This window comes from Triticum aestivum, chromosome 2B (assembly GCF_018294505.1).
Source record: "Triticum aestivum cultivar Chinese Spring chromosome 2B, IWGSC CS RefSeq v2.1, whole genome shotgun sequence".
NCBI lineage: Eukaryota > Viridiplantae > Streptophyta > Magnoliopsida > Poales > Poaceae > Triticum > Triticum aestivum.
This window is the reverse complement of record NC_057798.1, coordinates 62,986,753-63,013,455: the sequence shown is the minus strand read 5'-3', so window position 1 is coordinate 63,013,455 and position 26,703 is coordinate 62,986,753. Positions and strand designations below refer to the sequence as shown.

General features: G+C 45.8%; 1 protein-coding gene across 1 annotated transcript; it reads left to right on the top strand.

Moving 5' to 3' along the window:
* The first annotated feature begins 23,983 nt into the window (after positions 1–23,983).
* LOC123040452 (uncharacterized) lies at positions 23,984–26,308 on the top strand. The gene is made up of 3 exons (XM_044463292.1): positions 23,984–24,774; positions 24,895–25,228; positions 26,054–26,308. The coding sequence occupies exons 1-3, from the start codon at positions 24,283–24,285 to the stop codon at positions 26,092–26,094; spliced, it is 867 nt and encodes a 288-aa protein (XP_044319227.1). The 5' UTR covers positions 23,984–24,282; the 3' UTR covers positions 26,095–26,308.
* The last annotated feature ends 395 nt before the right edge of the window (positions 26,309–26,703 follow it).

The window sequence follows — 26,703 nt, the reverse complement described above, 5'->3', positions numbered from 1 at the left end:
GCGACCCTCCCCCACCCTAGATCCGCCGCGCCGCTCGCCTCGTGTCATGTCTCCGCCTCCGTCAGGTTACTGGCATCGACGGACAGCCTTCTACAGGTGGGCCTTGGTGTTCCGTAACCAGCTGGGTGGTTGCAATGTGTATGACGTGTGGGCCGGGTGCACTGTGTGGGTGCCGTCAGTGCGTGTGTGCCTATATACAGAGCAACAGTTCCCTGTACTGAACTATGTTGATTAATGAATAGTATCTGAATCTCATCTCTCCCGTGTTCCTCTCCTCCTCCTCTGGTTTCCCCTTTTCTCCTCCCTATTCTTCCTGATCCCCTCCCAAATCCTGTTGTTGATCTGTGAGACTAGCCTAGGGCCTCACAATTGGTAATCAGAGCCACGAATCCGCGTCCGCTCGCGCTCAAATCCTCTTGGTCAGGCTGTAAAATTCCACCGCAAAGGGTGCAATTTTGCTTCGGCGGATTTTGCGCGAAATCTCGAGCGGGGTTAGCTAGACTCGGAGAGAGCAGCGACGGCGCCTTCGAAGTCGCCCGTGCCGTCGGTGCAGACCAACTTGGTCCTCTCGGCCATGGGGGAGAACACAGAGACAATTCAGGCGTCGTTGGCGACCCTTTTGTCCAAGTTTGAGGCCATGGATGCGAGGATGTCTCATCTGAGCAAGCAGATCGAGACTACACAGCAGCATGTCGACGAGATCAGAGTCCGGCAAGCGGAGGTAGGCGCGGCACCGGCGGGCTCTGCGGTCACGGAGTTGGGCGCTACCTCGACCTCTCGCCCAGCGCCGCGGCTCGCCAACCTGCAGCCGTCGTTACTCGGGCCGCCGGGGGAACAAGTTGGGGGTCAGGAGTTCTTAACTGCGCCGCCCTCACCAGTGGATCCAGTGGCTGATCCGGTGGTTGTGCGGGAACCACAAGCACCACTTCACCGCGACTACAGACCACCGCGTGAGCACGTTCCTGAGCAGCGCCGCGAGTTTCAACCAAATCGAGGTCATGACCAGTTCATCAAGCCGCCTAAGCACAATTTTCCCCGTTTTGCTGGTGAGAACCCACGACTTTGGTTGGATTTGGCTGTCACTTATTTTGAGATGTACCAAGTTTAGCCACATCAGTGGGTAGCGACTGCAACTTTATATTTGGAGGGACATGTTGCGTTGTGGTGGCAAGCGTTCAAACGCCACCGCCGGTTGTGGCCCTGGGATGATTTTGCAGCTGAGGTTGCACTGGAGTTTGGTCAAGAGGAGTTTGAATCTCACATGACTCATCTTCTGCAACTGAAACAACAGGGCACGGTGATTGAATACAAGTCTGCATTTGAGACTGCAATGTACCATTTGATAGCATTAGATCCTTCCTTGAACTCAAAGTTTTTCATATCTCAGTTTGTGTTGGGATTGAAGGATGAAATCCGTGCTGCAGTCAGGTTACAGGCACCCACTAGTGTCACAAGGGCAGTATGCTTAGCTAAGATCCAAGAGGAAGAATTGGAGTTACAAAAGACTAAACCACGGTTTCCACGTCACATGCAACACCAGTCAGTTTCGACTACAATTCAGCCTATGCAACAAGGCAACAAGAAATCAATGGATGATTTTGGTAGGGAGCGTCAGCTGAGAGACTTTAGGCGTGCTAATGGATTATGCTATCGATGTGGAGATAAGTATAGTAAGGAACATCAGTGCAAGAAGCCATTGCAACTGCTGACAATCCAGTTGGGAGAGCATGGTGAAATTTTAACTGAAGATGCAGTGCAAGCTTTGGAATTACTAACTGAACCCACCACAGCCGAGTGCTGTCAAATTTCAGCCCATGCTGTTTCAGGAGCCAACAATACAGAAACCATTCGCATAAGAGCATTGGTGGGCAACCAAGTCATGTTAGCACTAGTGGACTCGGGCAGTAGTCACAGTTTCGTGGATGAAAATTTTGCCAAGCGTGCTTCGTTGGATTTGGTCTCTGTTCCAGCAGTGAAAGTTACAGTTGCAAATGGTCAAGCTATGGAATCCAAGTTTCAAAGCCCTAATCTGACTTGGTGGGCGCAGGGTCACACTTTTGTGACACCAATGAGAGTGCTACAACTGGGGGGCCTATGATGTAGTGCTGGGAATGGACTGGCTTAAGTGTCACAGTCCGATGGTTTGCGATTGGGAGGGCAAATCATTACAATTTGCACATGGTGATACTACCATATCCCTTCAAGGTGTTCAGCCTGTGTCTACTATGCAATTGCAAGCTATGTCAGTAGAGCAATTGGACAAAGCTCTGCATGGCAATGATATTTGGGCTATGGCCGTGGTTGATCCTTCTTCAAGGGATGTTGTTTCGACGCTTGGCTCATATCCGGAAGATCTTACTGCAGTTTTAACAGACTTCCAGGATGTGTTTGAAACTCCAACTGGCCTACCCCCACATAGAGTGTATGATCATGCAATCACCTTGGAAGTGGGTCATAACCCTCCTAACTCTCGCCCTTATCGATACTCGCCACAACAAAAGGATGAGATTGAATGACAAGTGGCAGAGATGATCAAGGCGGAGATTGTGAAACCTAGTATGAGCCCATATGCATCGCCAGTACTTCTGGTTAAGAAAAAAGACGGTAGCTGGCGTTTCTGCGTGGATTACCGCAAACTTAATGCCATCACTGTGAAGAACAAATTCCCTCTTCCTATGGTTGACGAATTACTCGATGAACTGGCAGGATCAAAAAATTTCTCCAAGCTGGACCTCAGGGCAGGTTATCACCAAATCCGTATGCATGAAATGGATGAGGAGAAGACTGCATTCAAGACACATTCGGGACACTTCCAATTCCGTGTTATGCCATTTGGCGTGATCAATGGACCACCAACATTTCAGTGCTTAATGAACATCATTTTCGCTCCAGCTAATCGCAAGTATGTTATCACATTTTTGGACGACATTCTAGTTTTCAGTACCACTTGGGAAGAACATTTGGAGCATCTCCGCTCGGTACTGCAGACCTTGCGCGAGCATCAGTTGTTTGTGAAGCTTTCCAAATGCTCTTTCGCTCAGACTGAAATCCAATATTTGGGTCACGTGATTTCTTCGGAAGGTGTGGCTACAGATCCAGAGAAGACTAGGGCGATGGAACAGTGGCCTCAACCTACCAACGCTACAGAATTGCGTGGGTTCCTTGGGTTGACCGGGTACTACCGCAAGTTTGTCCAAAATTATGGTACTCTGGCCAAGCCCTTGACTCAATTGCTGACCAAGAAGGGTTTTGCTTGGACAGAGCAAGCCACTATAGCTTTTCAGAAATTGAAAACAGCTATGACTAGTACTCCTGTATTGGCTCTACCGGATTTCAGTCAATCTTTTGTTGTTGAAATGGATGCTTCTGCTACAGGAATTGGAGCCATACTTTCACAGAATAACCATCCTATTGCCTATCTAAGCAGGGCTTTAGGTGTGGCCAATCAAAAGTTGTCTGTCTATGAGAAGGAATTCTTGGCTGTCATTATGGCCATTGACAAGTGGTGCCCTTACCTTGAGAGGGGTCCCTTCACCATCGTTACAGACCATCGAAGCCTCTGTCATTTACAGGATCAGCAACTCACTACTGATCTTCAGCGCAAGGCCATGGCTAAGATGGTGGGCCTTCAATTTCAGTTTAAATATCACAAAGGCTCGGAGAACAATGCCGCAGATGCATTATCTCGTGTGGGTCATTTGTACACAATCACAGCAGTCTCGACTTGCCAACCAATGTGGATGCAGGAGGTTATGAATTCCTATCAAACTGATCAATCAGCTCTGGACCGATTGGCTTGTCTGGCAGTGCATAGTCCGGATGAACACGGTTATTCACTTGATCAAGGACTGATTAAATATCAAGGACGTCTGTGGCTTGGTAATAATTTTGCCCTACAAACAAAACTCATCAGTGCTTTGCATTCAAGCGCTGTCGGTGGTCATTCAGGCGTCAGGGCCACTTATTACCGTGTGTCCAAGTTATTCCAATGGTCGGGCATGAAACAACAAGTCGAGGACTGGGTAAAGCAGTGTCAAGTTTGTCAGCAAGCAAAACACGAGCGCACACATCCGGGTGATCTGCTGCAGCCCTTGCCAGTGCCTACGTGTCCTTGGAAGGACATTACCATGGATTTCATAGATGGGCTTCCGAAATCAGAAGGATTTGAGGTAATCCTAGTGGTGGTCGATCGACTCACTAAATATGCTCACTTCTTGCCTCTGAAACACCCCTATACAGCTCAGTCCGTAGCCACGGTTTTCATTGATAATGTGGTTCGCCTTCATGGAGTTCCAGCATCTATTGTTTCCGACCGAGATAAGGTGTTTACCAGTTCTTTTTGGAGGAAGCTCTTCAAGGAGATAGGCACCAAGTTATGCTACTCGACAGCCTATCATCCCCAAACGGACGGGCAAACGGAGCGTGTTAACCGGTGCTTAGAACAGTATCTACGTTGTGCCGTTCATGACAGCCCGGCAAGGTGGAAACGGTGGCTTCCGATGGCAGAATTCTGGTATAATTCCTCCTATCATACTTCTCTAGGATGCACTCCGTTCAAGGCTCTGTATGGGATAGAACCAAAATTCGGGACGGTGCCAATTGACACGGGTGAATTGCCTACTTCCCTTGCTGAATTGGCAGCTGACCGTGAGGATTTCTTGGAAATGTTACGGGAACATTTGCTTCGTGCCCAGCAACGTATCAAATCACAGGTTGACAAACATCGCAAGGACCAAACATTTGTAGTTGGCGAAGAGGTTCTTCTCAAAATTCAACCATATGCTCAGTCTTTTTCGGTCAATCGACCTTGCCGCAAGTTAGCACTGAAGTTTTATGGCCCATTCCGCATTACGGATCGCATTGGCGCTGCAGCATACTGACTTGACTTGCCGTCAGATAGCCTCATCCACCCTGTTTTTCATGTCTCACAGTTGAAGCCATTTACTGCCAATTACTCTCTGGTGTTTGCAGAACTGCTCGAGCCACCGGATCTCTCAGCAGTCACTCTTCAACCAGAAGCAATTCTTGAACGCCGCATGGTCAAGAAAGGGAATGCAGCAATACCTCAAATCAAAGTCCAATGGTATGGAGTTCCAGCTGAGCACGCGACTTGGGAAGATTACTATATGCTTCGTGCTCGTTTTCCAGCGGCGCCAATTTGGGAAGGGTCTGCATCTTAAGGGGAGTGGAGTGTCACGTCTCCGCCTCCGTCAGGTTACTGGCATCGACGGACAGCCTTCTACAGGTGGGCCTTGGTGTTCCGTAACCAGCTGGGTGGTTGCAATGTGTATGACGTGTGGGTCGGGTGCACTGTGTGGGTGCCATGAGTGCGTGTGTGCCTATATATAGCGGCAGTTCCCTGTACTAAACTATGTTGATTAATGCATAGTATCTGAATCTCATCTCTCCTGTGTTCCTCTCCTCCTCCTCTGGTTTCCCCTTTTCTCCTCCCTATTCTTCCTGATCCCCTCTCAAATCCTGTTGTTGATCTATGAGACTAGCCTAGGGCCTCACACCTCGCCAGCGCCACTTGCCTCCCACACCGCTCCAGTAGCCACCATACGCCCGCCCGTGATGTTGTTTCCCTCCGGATCCCATGGATCATCTGGATCCCGACATTCCACGACCGTTCGTTGCTGCGCGCATCGCCCGGCCGCCGCCGCCATTGAGCGAGACTCACATCTCCCTCAGAGGAGATCCGCTGCTTTGGTCTCACCGGGCGGTGGCGCCGGAGGATTTGCCGGATTTGCGCTTGCAGTGGTGGGCCGCGCAGACGAATTGGATCTGGGAGGCGGTCCAGTGATCGGAGAGGTGCTCCAAGGAATTATGTCTGGCGAGGCATAAAGCAGAAGTCCATCCTGATCTCCGCGCAGAGTGGCTGCGGGATGTCCAGATCTGGCAGCGCAGGCTCGAGTTCGAGTTTGGGCTCATGGCGGAAATCATCTTCACCGAATCCACGTGGAAGGAGCGGGCGCGCATGCCTACGCCATGGCGCCTGCAGCCGCTGCAATTGATCAAGTGGGTGTTGGCCGAAGCATGCTATGGAAATCAACTACAAAAGCAACGCTGGGGCTGCATGCTGAACAAGGTAACTTGTCCGCCATCCCCACCCCTGAATCGGTAACAAGTTTTGGGAATGAGAGATTAGAGGTACAACGTTGCACGGGCAAAGCAACTGTAGGTATGCAGATGAGACAGTGGCTCGTGATTGATTTGGAATCAATGCTGGAAAATTTGGAATTTTGTGAAGGATGGCCACATCTGGTGCTTGAAATTGGGTTTGATCTCTCGAACTGGACTAGTGAACACATGAATCTGATGCTTGGTTTGGCCTCTGCAGATCATCTGGGTCACGCCTGCTGCCATGGCCTCATCCCCCGATCTTAATAAGTCATCTCCAATAGCTAGTAGAATAAATCCAATAGTTTTGATTTTAACCTCCTTTGCATTGTGCATGATGGCATATGCGTCTTGAGATCTCTCCCAATGTCTGCCTTTCACCATGATTAACATCCTTCAACATTAGTGGCAGAAAAACATTGAGAGATTCCTTACATGGGACAATTATGATCTTCACTCTCCATATGGGAAAGTTATTTGCATAAGGTTCGTCTATGCCAAAACGGAAGTTTGGCATCATCATTAATGTTCATTGCTATTTATAAAGGAGACAACATTATGAGCATCCCAACAAAACATCGGCATAAACTAACCATGTAGTGAGATGAACAAAACATGCCTACTTTTTGTTCTATTCTGTATCACCATTGGGCAGATAACGAAAAAGAATCTTATTTATTGTCATATGCCATTAGAACATTTGCTCATTAAATCTCTAATCTAAACTTCTCATTGGTTCCATTTTGACCAGAGAGACATAAAATCACATAATGACCAGTAAGAACATTAACTAAATTAATAATCATCATTAATATAAAGCAACAATATAGTGCAATCCATTGTGTCATAAGATATAAGGATTCATAACATATTGTAGACATCTTGAAGTTAAAACTTGACATTTAATGGACATTAAAAATAACATTAAACATAAGTGTTAAATTATCATTAAAAATTATAAATGACATACAATGAAAATGACATTTGAATTAACGTATAAATATAAATTTCACTGCCAAAGAGTAAACTCTAATCTTACATTCAGTCTAAAAATGACATTAATATTATCGTCGGGATATCATAACATTTTTTAAATAATAAATTTTCATAACCATTCACGAAATAACAATATTTGCCAACAACATGTACTTTGGAAAACAAATCCCCTAGACAAAGTGCATTTCTTTAGGGATTGATCGTAACTCCATAAACATTACTTTTTGAGTCTTTATGTAATGCATGGCTTGAAATGCACCAACTAAAATTTCAAATTTTCCCAATAGGCGTATCGCCACAATATTATTATGTGCATAATGCGATGTGGAAAACTGAACCATACGACCATCACATTCTCCTTGAGGTGGCCTCAGCATTAGGATGGCATCACCACAAACTTCACACTCAAATAAAGTTTCCAAATAAAATATTTATATTTAGAAACTTAAATGAGTGATTGAAAAAAGCTCAATATTATAACATTAAGATTTCATCAATTTTTGGGCGCTGATTTGGGGAATTCCAAGTTCTAGGGTTTCAAATGTGGGGATTTTCTAGAGTTTGCAATTCCCCTCCTTCTGATTACTTAAAAAGGTTAATTATCACTAATCCACATTAGTTAGACCTTAATTGAAAATAATAAGCCATACACAAGGCTCATTGACGTAATAAAGTTTAATTAAACCTTTAACATGATGATTATCTTGAATGGAGAACATTAAGACTTAAAACATGGTCATTAACAAAAACAGAACATTACTAAAAACATGATTAGGGTTCTGAAAGATCGTGGATGTCACCTAGAGGGGGGGGGGTGAATAGGCGCTTTAAAATAATTACGGTTTAGGCTTGAACAAATGCGGAAAAAACCTAGCGGTTAATTTGACAAGCACAAAACCTACAACAACTAGGCTCACCTATGTGCACCAACAACTTATGCTAAGCAAGGTAAACAACTAAGTGATAGCAAGATATATGACAAGAAACAATATGGCTATCACAAAGTAAAGTGCATAAGTAAAGGGGCTCGGGTAAGAGATAACCGAGGCACGCGGAGACGGCGATGTATCCCGAAGTTCACAACCTTGCGGATGCTAATCTCTATTTGGAGCGGTGTGGAGGCACAATGCTCCCCGAGAAGCCACTAGGGCCACCGTAATCTCCTCACGCCCTCACACAATGCAAGATGCCGTGATTCCACTAAGGGACCCTTGAGGGCGGTCACCGAACCCGTACAAATGGCGACCCTTGGGGGCGGTCACCGAACCCGTACACTTTGGCAACCCTTGGGGGCGGTCACCGGTACCCGTCAAATTGCTCGGGGCGATCTCCACAACCTAATTGGAGACCCCAACGCTTGCCCGAAGCTTTACACCACAATGATTGAGCTCCGAACACCACCAACCGTCTAGGGCGCCCAAGCACCCAAGAGGAACAAGCTCAAGGGCACCAAGCACCCAAGAGTAATAAGCTTCTCAACTTGTAACTTCCACGTATCACGTGGAGAACTCAAACTGATGCACCAAATGCAATGGCAAGGGTACACGGAGTGCCCAAGTCCTTCTCTCCCAAATCCCACCAAAGCAACTAATGCTAGGGAGGAAAATGAGAGGAAGAACGAAAGAAGAACACGAAGAACTCCAAGATCTAGATCCAAGGGGTTCCCCTCACTTAGAGGAGAAAGTGATTGGTAGAAACGTGGATCTAGATCTCCTCTCTCTTTTCCCTCAAGAACTAGCAAGAATCATAGGAGGGATTGAGAGTTAGCAAGCTCGAAGAAGGTCAACAATGGGGGAAGAACATGACCTCAAAGGATAAGTCTCAATGGGGAAGAAGACCCCCTTTTATAGGTGGGGAGAAATCCAATCGTTATCCACTCACTCAGCCTGCATGACGCGGTACTACCGCACGGAGCTACGGTACTACTGTGGTTGGCTGCGGTACTACCGCTGCAGGTTGCGGTATTACCGCATGTGCAGCACTGGCCAGATGAAGGCCTGTTGCACAGGGCAACGAGCGGTAGAACCGCCGGAGCGGTACTACCGCGCGCCGCTACGGTACTACCGTAAGGCAGGCAACACTAGGCGTAGAGAAAGCACGGAAGTAAAAAATTACTTTCGTACCTACTTCCGCTGAGGGAGGACCTGCGCAAAAATCCTGCACTGTACTACCGCACACGAAGAGCGGTACTACCGCATAGGGCGCGGATGTAAAAAATTACATCCGCCCCTACTTCTGCTCATGTTGCTAAGCCTGGCCAGATCCCACGGTACTACCACACCCGTGGCGCGGTACTACCGCGTAGGGCGCGGATGTAAAAAATTACATTCGCCCCTACTACCACTCGAGCAGCTGCGCCTGGCCTGAGGCCACGGTACTACCGTGAGCACAGAGCGGTACTACCGTGAGCACCTGCAGTACTACCACAGGGGACTGCGATACTACCGCAAGGGCCTGCGGTACTACCGCTCCGGAGAGCAGTACTACCGCATGCCCCAGATCAGCAATACTAGGAGTCCTTCATTTTGCAGAGAAGACAACAGAGGGAAACAATAAAACCAGAACTGCCATAACTTCTGCAAATGAGCTCCGAATTGAGCAAACTCAAGCTTGTTGGATAGAGGAAGACGAGTAGCATCAAAACATCGAAGGGGCAGGGGAGGTAGCTTTGTTGGGGAACGTAGCAGAAATCAAAAAATTTCTATGCATCACCAAGATCAATCTATGGAGTAATCTAGCAACAAGGGGAAGAAGAGTGCATCTACATACCCTTGTATATCACTAAGTGGAAGCGTTCAAGTGAACGGGGTTGATGGAGTTGTACTCGTCGTGATCCAAATCACCGATGATCCTAGTGCCGAACGGACGGCACCTCCGCGTTCAACACACGTGCAGCCCGGTGACGTCTCCCATGCCTTGATCCAGCAAGGAGAGAGGGAGAGGTTGGGGAAGACTCCGTCCAGCAGCAGCACGACGGCGTGGTGGTGGTGGAGAAGCGTGGCAATCCTGCAGGGCTTCGCCAAGCACCGCGGGAGAGGAGGACTTGCGAGAGGGGAAGGGCTGTGCCAGAACTTGGGTGCGGCTGCCCTCACACCCCTCCACTATTTATAGGTGGGGAGAGAGGGGGCCGGTCCCCCTAGATCCCATCTAGGGTTGGGGGCGGCGGCCAAGGGGGGAGGTGTGCCTCCCAAGTCAAGTGGAGGCCCTCCCCTTTATGGTTTCCCCTCTCCCATGCGCATGGGCCTTGGGGGGGCTGGTGCCCCTGGACCATTAAGGCTAGGGCGCCTCCTTACAGCCCATGCTGCTGTATTGGATGTGGTGGAACATTTTCCAGACCTCCGGACCCCTCCGGAATCCTCCAGAACCTTCTGGAAGCTTCCCGGTACAATACCGGAAAAAACCGAACTTTTCCCGGAACCCGAACAACAACTTTCCATATATAAATCTTTACCTCCGGACCATTCCGGAACTCCTCGTGACGTCTGGGATCTCATTCGGGACTCCGAACAACATTCAATAACCACATAAAAACTTCCTTTATAACCCTAGCGTCATCGAACCTTAAGTGTGTAGACCCTACGGGTTCGGGAGACACGTAGACATGACCGAGACAAATCTCCGGCCAATAACCAACAGCGGGATCTGGATACCCATGTTGTCTCCCACATGTTCCATGATGATTTCGTCGGATGAACCACGATGTCAAGGATTCAATCAATCCCGTATTCAATTCCCTTTGTCTAGCGGTATTGTACTTGCCCGAGATTCGATCGTCGGTATCCCTATACCTTGTTCAATCTCGTTACCGGCAAGTCTCTTTACTCATTCCGTAACACATCATCCCGTGGTCAACCCCTTGGTCACATTGTGCACATTATGATGATGTCCTACCAAGTGGGCCCAGAGATACCTCTCCGTCACACGGAGTGACAAATCCCAGTCTTGATTCGTGCCAACCCAACAGACACTTTTGGAGATACCCGTAGTGTACCTTTATAGCCATCCAGTTACGTTGTGACATTTGGTACACCCAAAGCATTCCTACGGCATCCGGGAGTTGCACAATCTCATGGTCTAAGGAAATGATACTTGACATTAGAAAAGCTTTAGCATACGAACTACACAATCTTTGTGCTAGGCTTAGGATTGGTTCTTGTCCATCACATCATTCTCCTAATGATGTGATCCCGTTATCAATGACATCCAATGTCCATGGTCAGGAAACCATAACCATCTATTGATCAACGAGCTAGTCAACTAGAGGCTTACTAGGGACATGGTGTTGTCTATGTACCACACATGTATCTGAGTTTCCTATCAATACAATTATAGCATGGATAATAAACGATTATCATGAACAAGGAAATATAATAATAATAACTAATTTATTATTGCCTCTAGGGCATATTTCCAATAGTCTACCACTTGCACTAGAGTCAATAATCTAGTTCACATCGCCATGTGATTAACACCCACAGGTCACATCGCCATGTGACCAACATCCAAAGAGTTTACTAGTGTCACTAAACTAGTTCACATCATCATGTGATTAAGACTCAATGAGTTCTGGGGTTTGATCATGTTTTGCTTGTGAGAGAGGTTTTAGTCAACGGGTCTGCAACATTCAGATCTGTATGTACTTCGCAAATCTCTAGGTCATATTGTAAATGCTGCTTCCACGCTCCACTTGGAGCTATTCCAAATGGTTGTTCCACTATACGTATCCGGTTTGATCGTCAGAGTCATTCGGATAGGTGTTAAAGCTTGCATCGACGCAACTCTTTACGTCGAACTCTTCATCACCTCCATAACCGAGAAACATATCCTTATGCCTCTAAGGATAATTTTTTGACCGCTATCTGGTGGTCCACTCCTTGATCACCTTTGTACCCTCTTGCCAGACATGTGGCAAGGCACACATCAGGTGCGGTACACAGCATAGCATACTATGGAGCCTACGTCTAAGCATAGGGGACGACCTTCGTCCTTTCTCTCTATTCTGCCGTGGTCGAGCTTTAAGTCTTAACTTCATACCTTACAACTCAGGCAAGAACTCCTTCTTTGACTGATCCATCTTGAACACCTTTAAGATCATGTCAAGGTATGTGCTCATTTGAAAGTACCATTAAGCGTTTTTTGATCTATCCTCATAGATCTTGATGCTCAATGTTCAAGCAGCTTAATCCAGGTTTTCTATTGAAAAACACTTTTCAAATATCCCTATATGCTTTCCAGAAATTCTACATCATTTCTGATCAACAACAACATATACTCATCAGAAATTCTATAGTGCTCCCACTCACTTCTTTGGAAATACAAGTTTCTCATAAACTTTGTATAAACCCAAAATCTTTGATCATCTTATCAAAGTGTATATTCCAACTCCGAGATGCTTACTCCAGTCCATGGAAGGATCGCTTGAGCTAGCATACCTTTTAGCATCCTTAGGATCGACAAAACCTTTCTGATTGTATCACATACAACCTTTCCTTACAAAAACTGGTAAGGAAACTCGTTTTGACATCCATCTGCCAGATTTCATAAATGCACCTAATGCTAACATGATTCCGACGGACTTAAGCATCGCTACGGATGAGAAAATCTCATCGTAGTCAACTCCTTGAACTTGTGAAGAACTCTTCGCCACAAGTCGAGCTTCATAGATGGTGACATTACCGTCCACGTCCGTCTTCTTCTTAAAGATCCATTTATCTCAATGGCTTGCCGATCATCGGGCAAGTCCACCAAAGTCCATGCTTTGTTCTGATACATGGATCCTATCTCGGATTTCATGGCTTCTAACCATTTGTCAGAATATGGGCCCACCATCTCTTCTCCATAGCTCGTAGGTTCATTGTTGTCTAGCAACATGACCTTCAAGACAGGATTACTGTACCACTCTGAAGTAGTACGCATCCTTGTCACCCTATGAAGTACGGTATGACTTGATCCGAAACTTCATGATCACTATCATAAGTTTCTACTTCAATTGGTGTAGGCGCCACAGGAACAACTTCCTGTGCCCTGCTACACACTAGTTGAAGTGATCGTTCAATAACCTCATCAAGTCTCCACCATCCTCCCACTCAATTTTCGAGACGAACTTTTCCTCGAGAAAGGACCCGACTCAAGAAACAATCCCTATTGCTTTCGAATCTGAATTAGGAGGTATACCCAACTGTTTTGGGTGTCCTATGAAGATACATTTTATCCGCTTTGGGTTCGAGCTTACCAACCTGAAACTTTTTCACATAAGCGTCGCAGCCCCAAACTTTTAAGAAACGACAACTTAGGTTTCTCCAAACCATAGTTCAAACGGTGTCGTCTCAACGGAATTACGTGGTGCCCTATTAAAGTGAGTGCGGTTGTCTCTAATGCATAACCCATGAACGATAGTGGTAATTCGATAAGAGACATCATGGTATGCACCATATCCAATAGGGTGCAACTATGATGTTCGGACACACCATCACACTATGGTGTTCCAGGCGGTATTAATTGTGAAACAATTTCCACAATGTCTTAATTGCGTGCCAAAGCTCGTAACTCAGATACTCATCTCTATGATCATATCATAGACATTTTATCCTCTTTTCACGACGATCTTCAACTTCACTCTGAAATTACTTGAACCATTCAATAATTCAGACTTGTGTTTCATCAAGTAAATATACAGTATCTACTCAAATCATCCATGAAGTAAGAACATAACGATATCCACTGCGTGCCTCAGCACTCATTGGACTGCACACATCAAAAATGTATTACTTCCAACAAGTTGCTTTCTTGTTCCATTTTACTGAAAACGAGGCTTTCAGTCATCTTGCTCATGTGGTATGATTTGCATGTCTCAAGTGATTCAAAATAGAGTGAGTCCAAACGGTCCATCTGCATGGAGTTTCTTCATGCGTATACACCAATAGATATGGTTCGCATGTCTCAAACTTTTCAAAAAATGAGTGAGTCCAAAGATCCATCAACATGGAGCTTCTTCATGCGTTTTACACCAATATGACTCACATGGCAGTGCCACAAGTAGGTGGTACTATCATTACTAACTTATATCTTTTGGCATGAACATGTGTATCACTACGATCCGGATTCAATAAACCATTCATTTTAGGTGCAAGACCATTCAAGGTATTATTCAAATAAACAGAGTAACCATTATTCTCCTTAAATGAATAACCATATTGCGTTAGACATAATCCAATCATGTCTATGCTCAACGCAAACACCAAATAACAATTATTTAGGTTTAACACCAATCTCAATGGTAGAGAGAGCGTGCAATGCTTGATCACATCAATCTTGGAAACACTTCCAACACATATCGTCAGCTCACCTTTAGATAGTCTTCGTTTATTACATAGCTTTTATTTCGAGTTACTAACACTTAGCAACCGAATCGGTATGTAATACCCTGGTGCTACTAGGAGTACTAGTAAAGTACACATTAACATAATGTGTATCCAATATACTTCTATCGACCTTGCCAGCCTTCTCATCTACCAAGTATCTAGGGTAATTCTGCTCCAATGGTTGTTTCCTTTATTACAGAAGCACCGAGTCTCGGGTTTGGGTTCAACCTTGGGTTTCTTCACTAGAGCAGCAGCTGATTTGCCGTTTCATGAAGTATCCCTTCTTGCCCTTGCCCTTCTTGAAACTAGCGGTTTCACGAACCATCAACAATTGATGCTCCTTCTTGATTTCTACTTTCGCGGTGTCAAACATCGCGAACATCTCAAGGATCATCATATCTATCCCTGGTATGTTATAGTTCATCACGAAGCTCTAGCAGCTTGGTGGCAATGACTTTGGAGAAACATCACTATCTCATCTGGAAGATCAACTCCCACTCGATTCAAGTGATTGTTATACTCAGACAATCTGAGTACAAGCTCAACGATTGAGCTTTTCTCCCTTAGTTTGCAGGCTAAGAAAATCGTCGGAGGTCTTATACCTCTTGACGTGGGCACGAGCCTGAAATCCCAATTTTAGCCCTCAAAACATCTCATATGTTTCGCGATGTTCCGAAATCGTCTTCGGTGCCTCAACTCTAAACCGTTTAACATTACTGAACTATCACGTAGTTATCAAAATGTGTGTGTCAGATGTTCGCAACATCCACAGACGACGTTCGAGGTTCAGCACACTGAGCGGTGCATTAAGGACATAAGCCTTCTACGAAGCAACGAGGACAATCCTCAGTATACGGACCTCGTCCGCATAATTGCTACTATCAACTTTCAACTAAGTTTTCTCTAGGAACATATCTAAACAGTAGAACTAAAGCGTGAGCTTACGACATAATTTGCAAAGATCTTTTGACTATGTTCAGGATAATTAAGTTCATCTTATGAACTCCCACTCAGATAGACATCCCTCTAGTCATCTAAGTGATTACATGATCCGAGTCAACTAGGCCGTGTCCGATCATCACGTGAGACGGACTAGTCAATATCGGTACTACCGTGAGCACCTGCAGTACTACCGCTCCGGAGAGCAGTACTACCGCATGCCCCAGATCAGCAACACTAGGAGTCCTTCATTTTGCAGAGAAGACAACAGAGGGAAACAATAAAACCAGAACTGCCATAACTTCTGCAAATGAGCTCCGAATTGAGCAAACTCAAGCTTGTTGGATAGAGGAAGACGAGTAGCATCAAAACATCGAAGGGGCAGGGGAGGTAGCTTTGTTGGGGAACGTAGCAGAAATCAAAAAATTTCTACGCATCACCAAGATCAATCTATGCAGTAATCTAGCAACGAGGGGAAGAAGAGTACATCTACATACCCTTGTAGATTGCTAAGCGGAAGCGTTCAAGTGAACGGGGTTGATGGAGTCGTACTCGTCGTGATCCAAATCACCGATGATCCTAGTGCCGAACGGACGGCACCTCCGCGTTCAACACACGTGCAACCCGGTGATGTCTCCCATGCCTTGATCCAGCAAGAAGAGAGGGAGAGGTTGGGGAAGACTCCGTCCAGCAGCAGCACGACGGCGTGGTGGTGGTGGAGAAGCGTGGCAATCCTGCAGGGCTTCGCCAAGCACCGCGGGAGAGGAGGAGGACTTGGGAGAGGGGAAGGGCTGCGCCAGAACTTGGGTGCGGCTGCCCTCCCACCCCTACACTATTCATAGGTGGGGAGAGAGGGAGGCCGGCCCCCCTAGATCCCATCTAGGGTTGGGGGCAGCGGCCAAGGGGGGGAGGAGTGCCTCCCAAGTCAAGTGGAGGCCCTCCCCTTTAAGGTTTCCCCTCTCCCATGCACATGGGCCTTGGGGGGGCTGGTGCCCCTAGCCCATTAAGGCTAGGGCGCCCCCTTACAGCCCATGCTGCTGTATTGGACGTGGTGGAACATTTTCCGGACCTCCGTACCCCTCCGAAATCCTCCGGAACCTTCCACAAGCTTCCCGGTACAATACCGGAAAAAAACGAACTTTTCCCGGAACCCGAACAACAACTTTCCATATATAAATCTTTACCTCCGGACCATTCCGGAACTCCTCGTGACGTCCGGGATCTCATCTGGGACTCCGAATAACATTCGGTAACCACATACAAACTTCCTTTATAACCCTAGCGTCATCGAACCTTAAGTGTGTAGACCCTACGGGTTCGGGAGACACATAGACATGACCGAGACAAATCTCCGGCCAATAACCAACAGCGGGATCTGGATACCCATGTTGGCTCCCACATGTTCCACGATGATCTCATCGGAAGAACCACGATGTCGAGGATTCAATCAATCCCGTATTCAATTCCCTTTGTCTAGCGGTATTGTACTTGCCCGAGATTCGATCATCGGTATCCCTATACCTTGTTCAATCTCGTTACCGGCAGGTCTCTTTACTCGTTCCGTAACACATTATCACGTGGTCAACCCCTTGGTCACATTGTGCACATTATGATGATGTCCTACCAAGTGGGCCCAGAGATACCTCTCCGTCACACGGAGTGACAAATCCCAGTCTCGATTCGTGCCAACCCAACAGACACTTTCGGAGATACCCGTAATGTACCTTTATAGCCACCCAGTTACGTTGTGACGTTTGGTACACCCAAAGCATTCCTACGGCATCCGGGAGTTGCACAATCTCATAGTCTAAGGAAATGATACTTGACATTAGAAAAGCTTTAGCATACGAACTACACGATCTTTGTGGTAGGCTTAGGATTGGGTCTTGCCCATCACATCATTCTCCTAATGATGTGATCCCGTTATCAACGACATCCAATGTCCATGGTCAGGAAACCGTAACCATCTATTGATCAACGAGCTAGTCAACTCGAGGCTTACTAGGGACATGGTGTTGTCTATGTACCCACACATGTATCTGAGTTTCCTATCAATACAATTATAGCATGGATAATAAACGATTATCATGAACAAGGAAATATAATAATAATAACTAATTTATTATTGCCTCTAGGGCATATTTCCAACAAGCTTAACAAACAAAGGAGTGAAACCTCCAACAGAGAAGAACCGACATACCCTCCAACATCGAAAACATCATAGAAGAAGCATGTGAACTCCGTTTTCGATGAACTCGAGCTTGTCATAAAAATGACCATAAGCTCCAAATCTCACAAGGAGAAGAACCAAACAAGAACCAATAAAGATGATGCAAGTATGCAATGGTTTGAGCTCTCTACGAACGATATGATCAAGCAACTCATCGAGAGCCCCCCTTGATAGTACGGCAATCGATCCTATAACCCGGTCTCCCACAACTACCATAAGACCGGTAAAATAGAAAACCTATCAAGGGCAAACCTTCGCCTTGCACAAAGTCCACTTGAGCTAGATGATGACGATCTACTCCTCCTCAAGATGGACCATCTTTCTTGATTGCGTTGGCTTGATGAAGACTAGTTGATTGCTCCCCCATACTCCACTATGGGCGAGCTACTCTTCCGCTCATCTTCACAAGTCCATTGTCACCACAATGGATGGCAAGCTTCAAGCACTTGATCTCTTTGTGATGCATCACTTGAACTTGCACACCGCAACCTAACCCCACAAAGAACTCTCACGAAGACCATGGGTTAGCACATAAAGCGTAATGGACAATGCTTACCATCCCATGGGATCACTTGATCCCTCGGTACATCTTGTGCGCTTTGTGTGTTGAATCTTTCCAACTCTCTTCATTTGGATGATGTCTTGAAGGTAGACATGAATGATCACACAATCTTCTTCTTCAAGACATGCTTGCAATAAGCTCAACACTCACATGACCGATCTTTGGATAATTCCTTAATAGCACCGTGGTCATCACAAACTCTCCTTGAAACCAACAAACGAACTCCAAGAAAAGCCTATGGACAAATCCTTCAAATATAACTCAAGGCAACCATTAGTCCATAGAGATTGTCATCAATTGCCAAAACCATACATGGGGGCACCGCATGTTCTTTCAGGTTCTAACCGAGATTTACCAGCTCATGATACCATTGTTAGATTAATTGGCTTCAGGCTAATCAACTTTTGGACCTAATCTCAGACTAGAACACCACTATTATGCGGAAGCGTACAAACTTACATGCAATTGGCGAGATTCCATGTCTGCTCGTTCCAACCCATGCATGTGTAGCCCGTGGCTGCATATCTTGCGATCTCCAACAATAGAGACATGGTTGGGAAAGAAGGGCAGCACGTAGATGCAGTGGACGTGTAGCAGTGGCGCCGCAGGCACAGCCCTGGGGTGGCCGGTGGTGGAGATGGCCTTCACATACCTCAACACATATTCATGATCGTCTGTTAGGTGGTTTAGATCGTTATGCTGTTATCCATAATGAAAACCCCCTTCTCTTTATATATATGTGTGTGCTAGGTACATGGGACCAAAACTAAACGTGTGGACGTGTGGTGTGCTTCAAATCATTGCGCACCTGGAGGTCAAAAGGAGGCTCCCCTTTTCTCTCACGGTTTGTTTCAACCGTAGATCAATTCCAACAATTGGTGCACAGATCGTGATGGCATGGGAACCATCTTAGGTAGCTATGCACGTCCAGTTTCGTACGAGTATTTGGGTATGCATGTCCATACTGTACGATGAGTGTGTTCCTTGGCAATCCATTTCGATGCCACATTGCCAGATATCCATATTATTATTATGTACTGCAGTGACGGTGCACACATGTTCATCGGGTGTAACTGTATTGCTTTGAGTAGGTAGACGCTTGCAGTTTTTGAATAAAATAAACCTGAAGTATAACCATGTTTGCGCTCTTTGCAGTGTCCTTAAGCAGCGATGGCGGCTCGCAATGGCTCTGACACCACAGACGATAGGCGGCTTTGCTATCGTCGGTACGTATCAAGTATTGTATGTGCGTATATGTGTCTGACGCGATTTCATCAGTGATGTTCTAAATGATGAACGTTTTCTTTTCATGTGCTATTAGCTGACGTCTTCACGTTGCTTGTCCTATTTGCACCGTGGCTCATTGCGGTCCCCGCCATCTACAAGTCATGCGCGGTGGGGAGGAGATCTCCCCTGCCGAACATCGCCGGCGTGCTCAGTTGCCACGTCGTGCTTCTCTACGGATGCTTGCGTGGCAACGGCCTCGTCATCGGTGTCAATGCCACCGGGCTGTGCTGCAGGTTTGGGTATGTCATCTTCTTCATATGCTTCAGCCCAGCATGGCGTCTCATCCTTGTGAAGTGTGTGGTGCCCGCGGTCAGCTACTTCCTTCTGCTGGGTCTCTTCCTACCTGGTCTGATGAGCGCGAGCGCCTACATCGCTGGAGTCTGCGCATGCCTCGTCCCCATTGCGAGCAATATAATTTTGCTCGTTATTTGATCGGATCTTGATTAATTTGATAGGAATGTAGACTCCGTTTCAATCAAAATAGAATACGTCTTTAACCATTTGGTTTTACTTGGCCCCTGGCTCACGGCCATGCCGGTCATCCACAAGTCAACCACAATGGGACAGCAGGTGTGTAATGTTTTTGGTTTCGCTTATGTATTTTTTGATCAAATCAGATGTTATGTGTTAGTCTGCACAACTATTTCATGTTCTGTTTGAGTGCATCGCCTACTTATACTGAACTTTTGTACTATCACTAATCTTATGTTGCTTTTATTGGTACATCATTCAAATAATATATTTATTACTTTTTAGGTCTAAATAGTACTCCCTCCGTCCCATAATGTAAGACGTTTTTTCACATTAGTGTAGTGTCAAAAAATGTCTTACATTATGGGACGGAGGAAGTAGCATTTAGGTATAAATAGTAGCATTAAGAATGTAAACATGCCTATGTATATATTATGTTAAAAATTATTTCTACTACTTATCACTACAAATGCATTTCTAGTGCTAAAGTGAATCACATTTTCTTTTGTAAAACATGTTATTTTAATTATTTTAGGTTGTTTATGAAAATCTTGTCTTATAATGAATTTCATAATAAATCTAACAAAACCAATATAATCATTTTACTCCAAAAGATGAGTTTACACTTTTTATGTATCATGTGTTAATAAGTATCTTAAACACTATCATGAAATATCTATAGAACCCGTTGGAGTGTTTTAGAGTGTGTAGATCTAGCATATAATCCTAAGGTGTGTGTGCGCGCGCGTCAGCGTGTGCCATATCAACTATTAGCTCATTGAATCCATGTTGCTCCTCTCGCTTAGGTGGTGATTTTTTTTCCTGGGAGGGATATGTAGCTAGGCGCCCCCTCATGCGTTTTCTTTACTTTGTATGAAATAATATCTGGTTCATAACATGCATGTCTGACTATTTAGACACTGTTGCATAAACTATAATGTTGTGCTATCTTTGTTGAGACAACATTATATCAGGCGTGTTGATGGTTAGTAGTTGAGACATAATGTAGCGCGGATTATTTATGCTGACCTTATAGCAATGGATGCCATACACTCAACAAAGTATGGCAAAATGATGTTTCATAAATACCTTTGATCACCAACTCAGCGTGACCTATTCTTATCGACATCGATGATGCTCAAGATGGTCTTGAGCATGTGCAAGGGTACAACCACACAGTAGCAATCCCAGGTAAAAGTGACGCCCCAGGTAAACAACATATGTACAGTGTGAAACAGTGAAAAATACTGTAGCTGTGCCTACATCCAACGAAGCAACGGCCAGCCACCCCCCTGGCCGAGGCCTGGGTCCGCCACTGTAACCACATAAGGTCCACGAATATCAGGGCGTCGAACCAGGTTACTGAAGTGATGTCGTTGCTTCGTCTTCTCCTAGTCTCCTCGTTCTACAACCAATCGCAATGGTGCAATTCAATGAATGGACGAGCAAAGCTTGGGACAATGGCGGCAACCCACCACATGGGGTTTGGCCATTTCATCACAATCAATGAGGTCAAGAACCCAACTCATTAATTCTCAACATATTCCTCTTTAATATTGCTAGGCCCCGCTATACCTTGCTTCTTTCAAATTTTTTGTTTTCATTTTTCCTTTATTTTTCCACTTCTTTTATACTTCCAAATATTCGAAACAAATATATTACAAAAAGGCCTCTAATAAAACATTTGAAAAATGTTAATCTAGCATTTGTTAAATGTAAAATGTGTATAGAAAAACTGTTTCATTATGTATAAAAAATTTATATTTTATTTGTACGAAAAAAGTTGACCATGTCTTTGAAAAGAATTAATCAAGAATTTGAAAAACAGTTGTCAAGAAATATTTGAAAAATGCTAAACATGTAAAGAAAATGTTCATGCCGTAAAAAAATGTAAAATGTATATTTAAAAAGCAAACATCAGATGAATATTTTTTTAAATACTGATTGTGTATTAAAAAATTAATCATATATTAAAAAAATGTTAACCATGTGTAAACAAATGTTCTTTTTTTTGCATGGTAATACGTGTCTCATTCATATCATAAAGAACAAAGTACAAGTCACGTAAAGACCGACATGACAAAACTGAAAAGATAACAGAACATCTCTGAGCTTGACACCAACGCCCGTCATCTGCCTCCGGCACCACCACAGCAGCCACCGAAGAAAAGAATGACGAAGCACCTCCTGACCCGAGCTCGACGCGGCTCCATTGCTGATATGCAGCTTTACGGACCTCCAAGGTGGCTCACCAAAAGTGAAACCCTTACCGTTGAACAAAACAGACCGGGGCAACACCCCGAACACGCCATCGAACTCCAGATCTGGCAACCCACCACGACTAAAATGCCGAAGGAGGAAACCATATCTGCCATCCACCAACCACGAGCCCAACACATGCTCCGTCTTCCAGATGTCGTCGATGCAGACCATAATCTGCATCCGCTCCCGGACTACCTCCCACGCTCCGCGCCGACGCTGGAGCAAACGCCGTCGCAACGGCGGAGCCCGAGGACACAGGTCCACCACGAGGATGCCGCCACCGCCACGCCATCCTTGCTTGAACAGACTGGTTTCCAAATCCCTCCCCAACCATAGGACCGATGGCCTCGTCAGGGAAGGATCCAAAGAATCTTTATTCAGCATTGTCATCGCCACTGCCGAAGCAAAGACGATGAACAACCTAAAAACCTAAACTATGAGAGAGTAAAAACGATCCACACGCGTGGATCCGGTGACCCCCCTCACCACCGACGACCGAGGTCGCCGGTGGAGGGGAGCCGCCGGAGAGTGGTGTTGGAAGATCGGCCTCTCCCTGGCGGCGGCTAGGGTTCAAGCCGCCAGGACGAGAGGAAAACAGGGACCCGCGTCGATGGATTTAGCTAAACAAATGTTCCTGATATCTATAAAAAACGTTCAATGTGTATGAAAAAACTAATCATCAAATACAAAAATATTCAAAAAAAACTAAGCATCTATTTCAAAAACGTTAAATGTGTGCAATTGTTTCTGGTGTATATGAAAAATGCAGAACATGTATTAAATTTTTTAACGTAAAAACATAAATTTATAAAAATGTTATCATGTACAGAAATGATAATCATTATCTCAAAAATGTTAAATATGTATTAAAAATGATCCTAATATATACCTCAAATGTACAATGTGTATGAAAAAGTAGTCATCACACATAATTTTCTTTAAATGTTAATCACATATTTAAAAAATGTTAAATATGTATAAAAGTGTTTCGTAGTGTATGTGCATGAATGTGTAGACATACTTTGAATAAAAAAAATCTGAAGAAACAAGAGAAACACCCCCAAAACAGGAAAAAAACGAAAGAAAACTGTGAAAACCCATGAGAAAACAAAGAAACCCCAAGAAAAGAATAATAAAACCGAAGAAAGTGTAAAAAAAGATGAAACTAAGAAAGAAACAAAAAACAAGAAGAAAATCTAATAGAAAAACAATAAAAATGGAGAAAGGAACAAAAGAAAAAATGAAGAAAAATGGAGAGAAAATGCAAGAAAAGAAAAACTAATAAAAACCAAATAAAATGAAGAAAACAATGAAAAAACAAAGGAGAAAAAAAGTAAAAAAAGTGATGAAACAGAAAACCGGACGAAAATGAAAAAGGAATAGAAAATAAGAATAGCACGAGCAAAACGTAGCGTGCGAACAAGCGCACAGAAACGGGCTGGTCCATTCTGTAAAGTGCACGGGAAACCTTCAACGATACAGAAGCTAATATCGCTATAAATGAGATATAGTTCTCGCGCAAATTGCTCCTCAAAGGGGTGCTTCGGATCGGGAGTAACCATTTTTGAAAAGGTAAAGGGGGGAAGGACATACGGCCGTAATGTTGTGTTGGTCGGGTTGCAAGCGGATAAAAGCGGACGTGGGGTCTCGGGTCGGGGCTATGTGGTGAAGACCTCATTCTGTGAACCCTCCGGGGGCCCTAGGGGGTCGGGGGATTACACTTCTAGTGTTTCCATGTCGAGGGAGAGGCGCCTCTCGGTAATGTGGGCTGCCCCGAGGAAACTGCCCACAAGCGATAGTTTTTTTTTTTGAGGTGTACAAGCGATAGTGTCGTGCGGGCCTGTCCGGGACGAGGAAAGACGCTTCTGGGTAATGTGGGTTGGGCCGATGAAACGGCCGGAAGCACCTTGAAATACCTGGCCTTGGCGCCCAACGTAACCGCCTCGACCAACAGCTTCCTCGCCGGAGTGACGGAGTCCCCAACAAACCAAGAACCCCCGCCCTCCCTCCACCGCACAGCAGCCCACCGCCTCGGCCCTCCAGCGCCGGCGACGATGGACCGCTTCCAGGACGGGCACCACGTGCGGCTGCGCAGCCGCGTGCCGCGCACCTACCTCCACGCCGCCGACGACGGGGAGAGCGTCATCCTCGGCCAGCGCCGCGCCTCCATGAACGCGGCGTGGGCGGTGCACATCTACCACGGCGACGATGGCCCGTACCTGCTCCTTCACAGCGCCGCCTACGGCCGCTACCTCGCCGCCACGACCACGCGGTCGCGGCTCGGCCACCGCGGCTTCCGCGCGGAGCTGTGCGACTACGACACGGCGCAGGTGGAGACCATCATGTGGCGGGCCGTGGGGTCAGGCTTCGCGGACGACGTCGTCCTGCTCCGCAACGTCGGCGGCCGCTACCTCCGCGCCAACGGCAGGTACATCCGCTGGAACGCCGGCGTCAGCGTCGACAACAGCGTCAGCTCCATGATGTACTGGGTCGTCGAGCCCATCCCCGCCAGAGAGGACATGCCTGCCCTTCCTGCCCCGCCTCCGGTGAGTTCGCCATGACCGACCGGCTTCTTGACACATCTACTTGAATTGCTTTCGGCGATTCAGCGAATTCTTCTTGAACCGTAGTTCAATTCTGTTGTTGCCAAACTTGATTGCGAGCAGCATCCCCCATACGGATACCTCCCCTTGGGCCTGTTCATCCACCTGGACCTGGAGCCGGGACGGCTGATCCGGTTCGTGCGGGCGCTCGACGACGGGCAGTACCCCGAGGACCCCATGGGCCAAGGCTGGCGCCAGTTCTGGTTCAGGGGGAGGTCCGCGTTTCGCCTGAGGGACGACCTGGGGTTCCTCGTCGGCGCCGGCGTGTACTACCGGAACGTCGCCATGTGCGTCCGAGCGGGCCGCTACGGGAGGCTGACCCCGCTCGTCGTCGACCTGCCCGACGGCGGCTATGGCGACACCCTCGAGATCATCGTCTTCCGGGCCGGGACCCCTGGTGAGAGCCCTTACTTCCTCCTCTGTATCTCCTGACTGAAAACCAGTAGTACGTCCTTGATTGAATTTTGTTCAGATTTTGGTATTTTGGGTTTACTTTAGTGGGGGTGTTACTGAAGCTGTTACGGTCTGACAAAAAAGTTACTGAAATTGTTCTAGTCTGAAAAACAGTTGCGGAATCTGTTGAAGTCTGAAACTGTTAGGTGTCTGCAACTGTTGGAATCTTGTAAAAGTTGATTCACCTCCTTTCAGCCTTAACAGAGAAGATGGTGATAACCGTTTGATTTAGCCTTAATAAATGTCGTTTCTGACTCTGAGATTTGAATTGTGCATCTGCTTTCCTGCTGACCTTATCTGTATAGAAATATACTGTTGTTGTTGAATCTGTTTTTGCTGCATGAACATGATATTTGGGTCGCACTTTCGTCGAGTGCTAAGCTGATTGTGCTTGGAAAAAGGATATTATGATTCGTTTTGTTAGGAAACTGTAGTTGTCCTGTAGAAAGGTAAAAGTAGTTGGATCAAACTAGTTGCACATTTCTGTCCTTGATTCAGATAATTCAGTCGGTCCATTTCATAACATCTGCCGCCAGTAGAAATTATGGAAGCTAAAAAGCCAAATCAAGTTCAGCCATCTCATTTCACCTTTGCAGAGAAGAAGATACTAATTCTCTAACCTGTGAATACAATTCAGCTAGTATCTTACAATAGTACATAAATTATTTAGTTCCTTGCACATTATATTGTTTCAATTTATTTTTCTTCTTGGTCTTGTTATTAATTGTTGGTCTGCTGCCTAATTGGCTCATAATTTCTGCTAATTCAGCCTACAATGAGCTGCGACACCCGGATGTCAATGCGGAGTAGAGAAATATCGGAGCGGGAGTCCTGAAAGTTCACCTGTCCACAAGTTTCGCCGCCTCGACGACAGCAGAACTGGACGCCTACTTTTGCCTATAGATAGATAGATATATGTTCAGAAAACTCTTTGTTTCTTCTGCTAGCTAAACTGCTGAGAGTGTTGCGTCCAATGGCTGAACAATTTTGTAATTCTGGGATGTGATCTCTGGTGTGCTTCATAGACGAAGCATTTCACTGTAGGGGTTATTCCGTTGTTATTGCAATGAGTCGACGATTCTGCGATATTTGTAGATCGATGGTCTTTGATTGAATTTTGTTCAGATTTCGGTGCAGTGTTAATCTACTTGTCTTACTGAAGTTGTTACAATCTGACAAACAGGTTACTGAAATTGTTCTAGTCTGAAAAGGATATTATGATTTGTTTTGTTAGGACCTGAATTTGGGGAGCTGTCTCAAACTGTTGCTATCCTGTAGAAAGATAAAAGTAGTAGGTGCCATGTAGATTTATCAGTCTGTGTATGCATGGTAAAAGATGGCCTGAAGCTAGTTGCACATTTCTGTCCTTGATTCAGATAATTCAGTTGGTCCATTTTATAACATCTGCCGCTCGTAGAA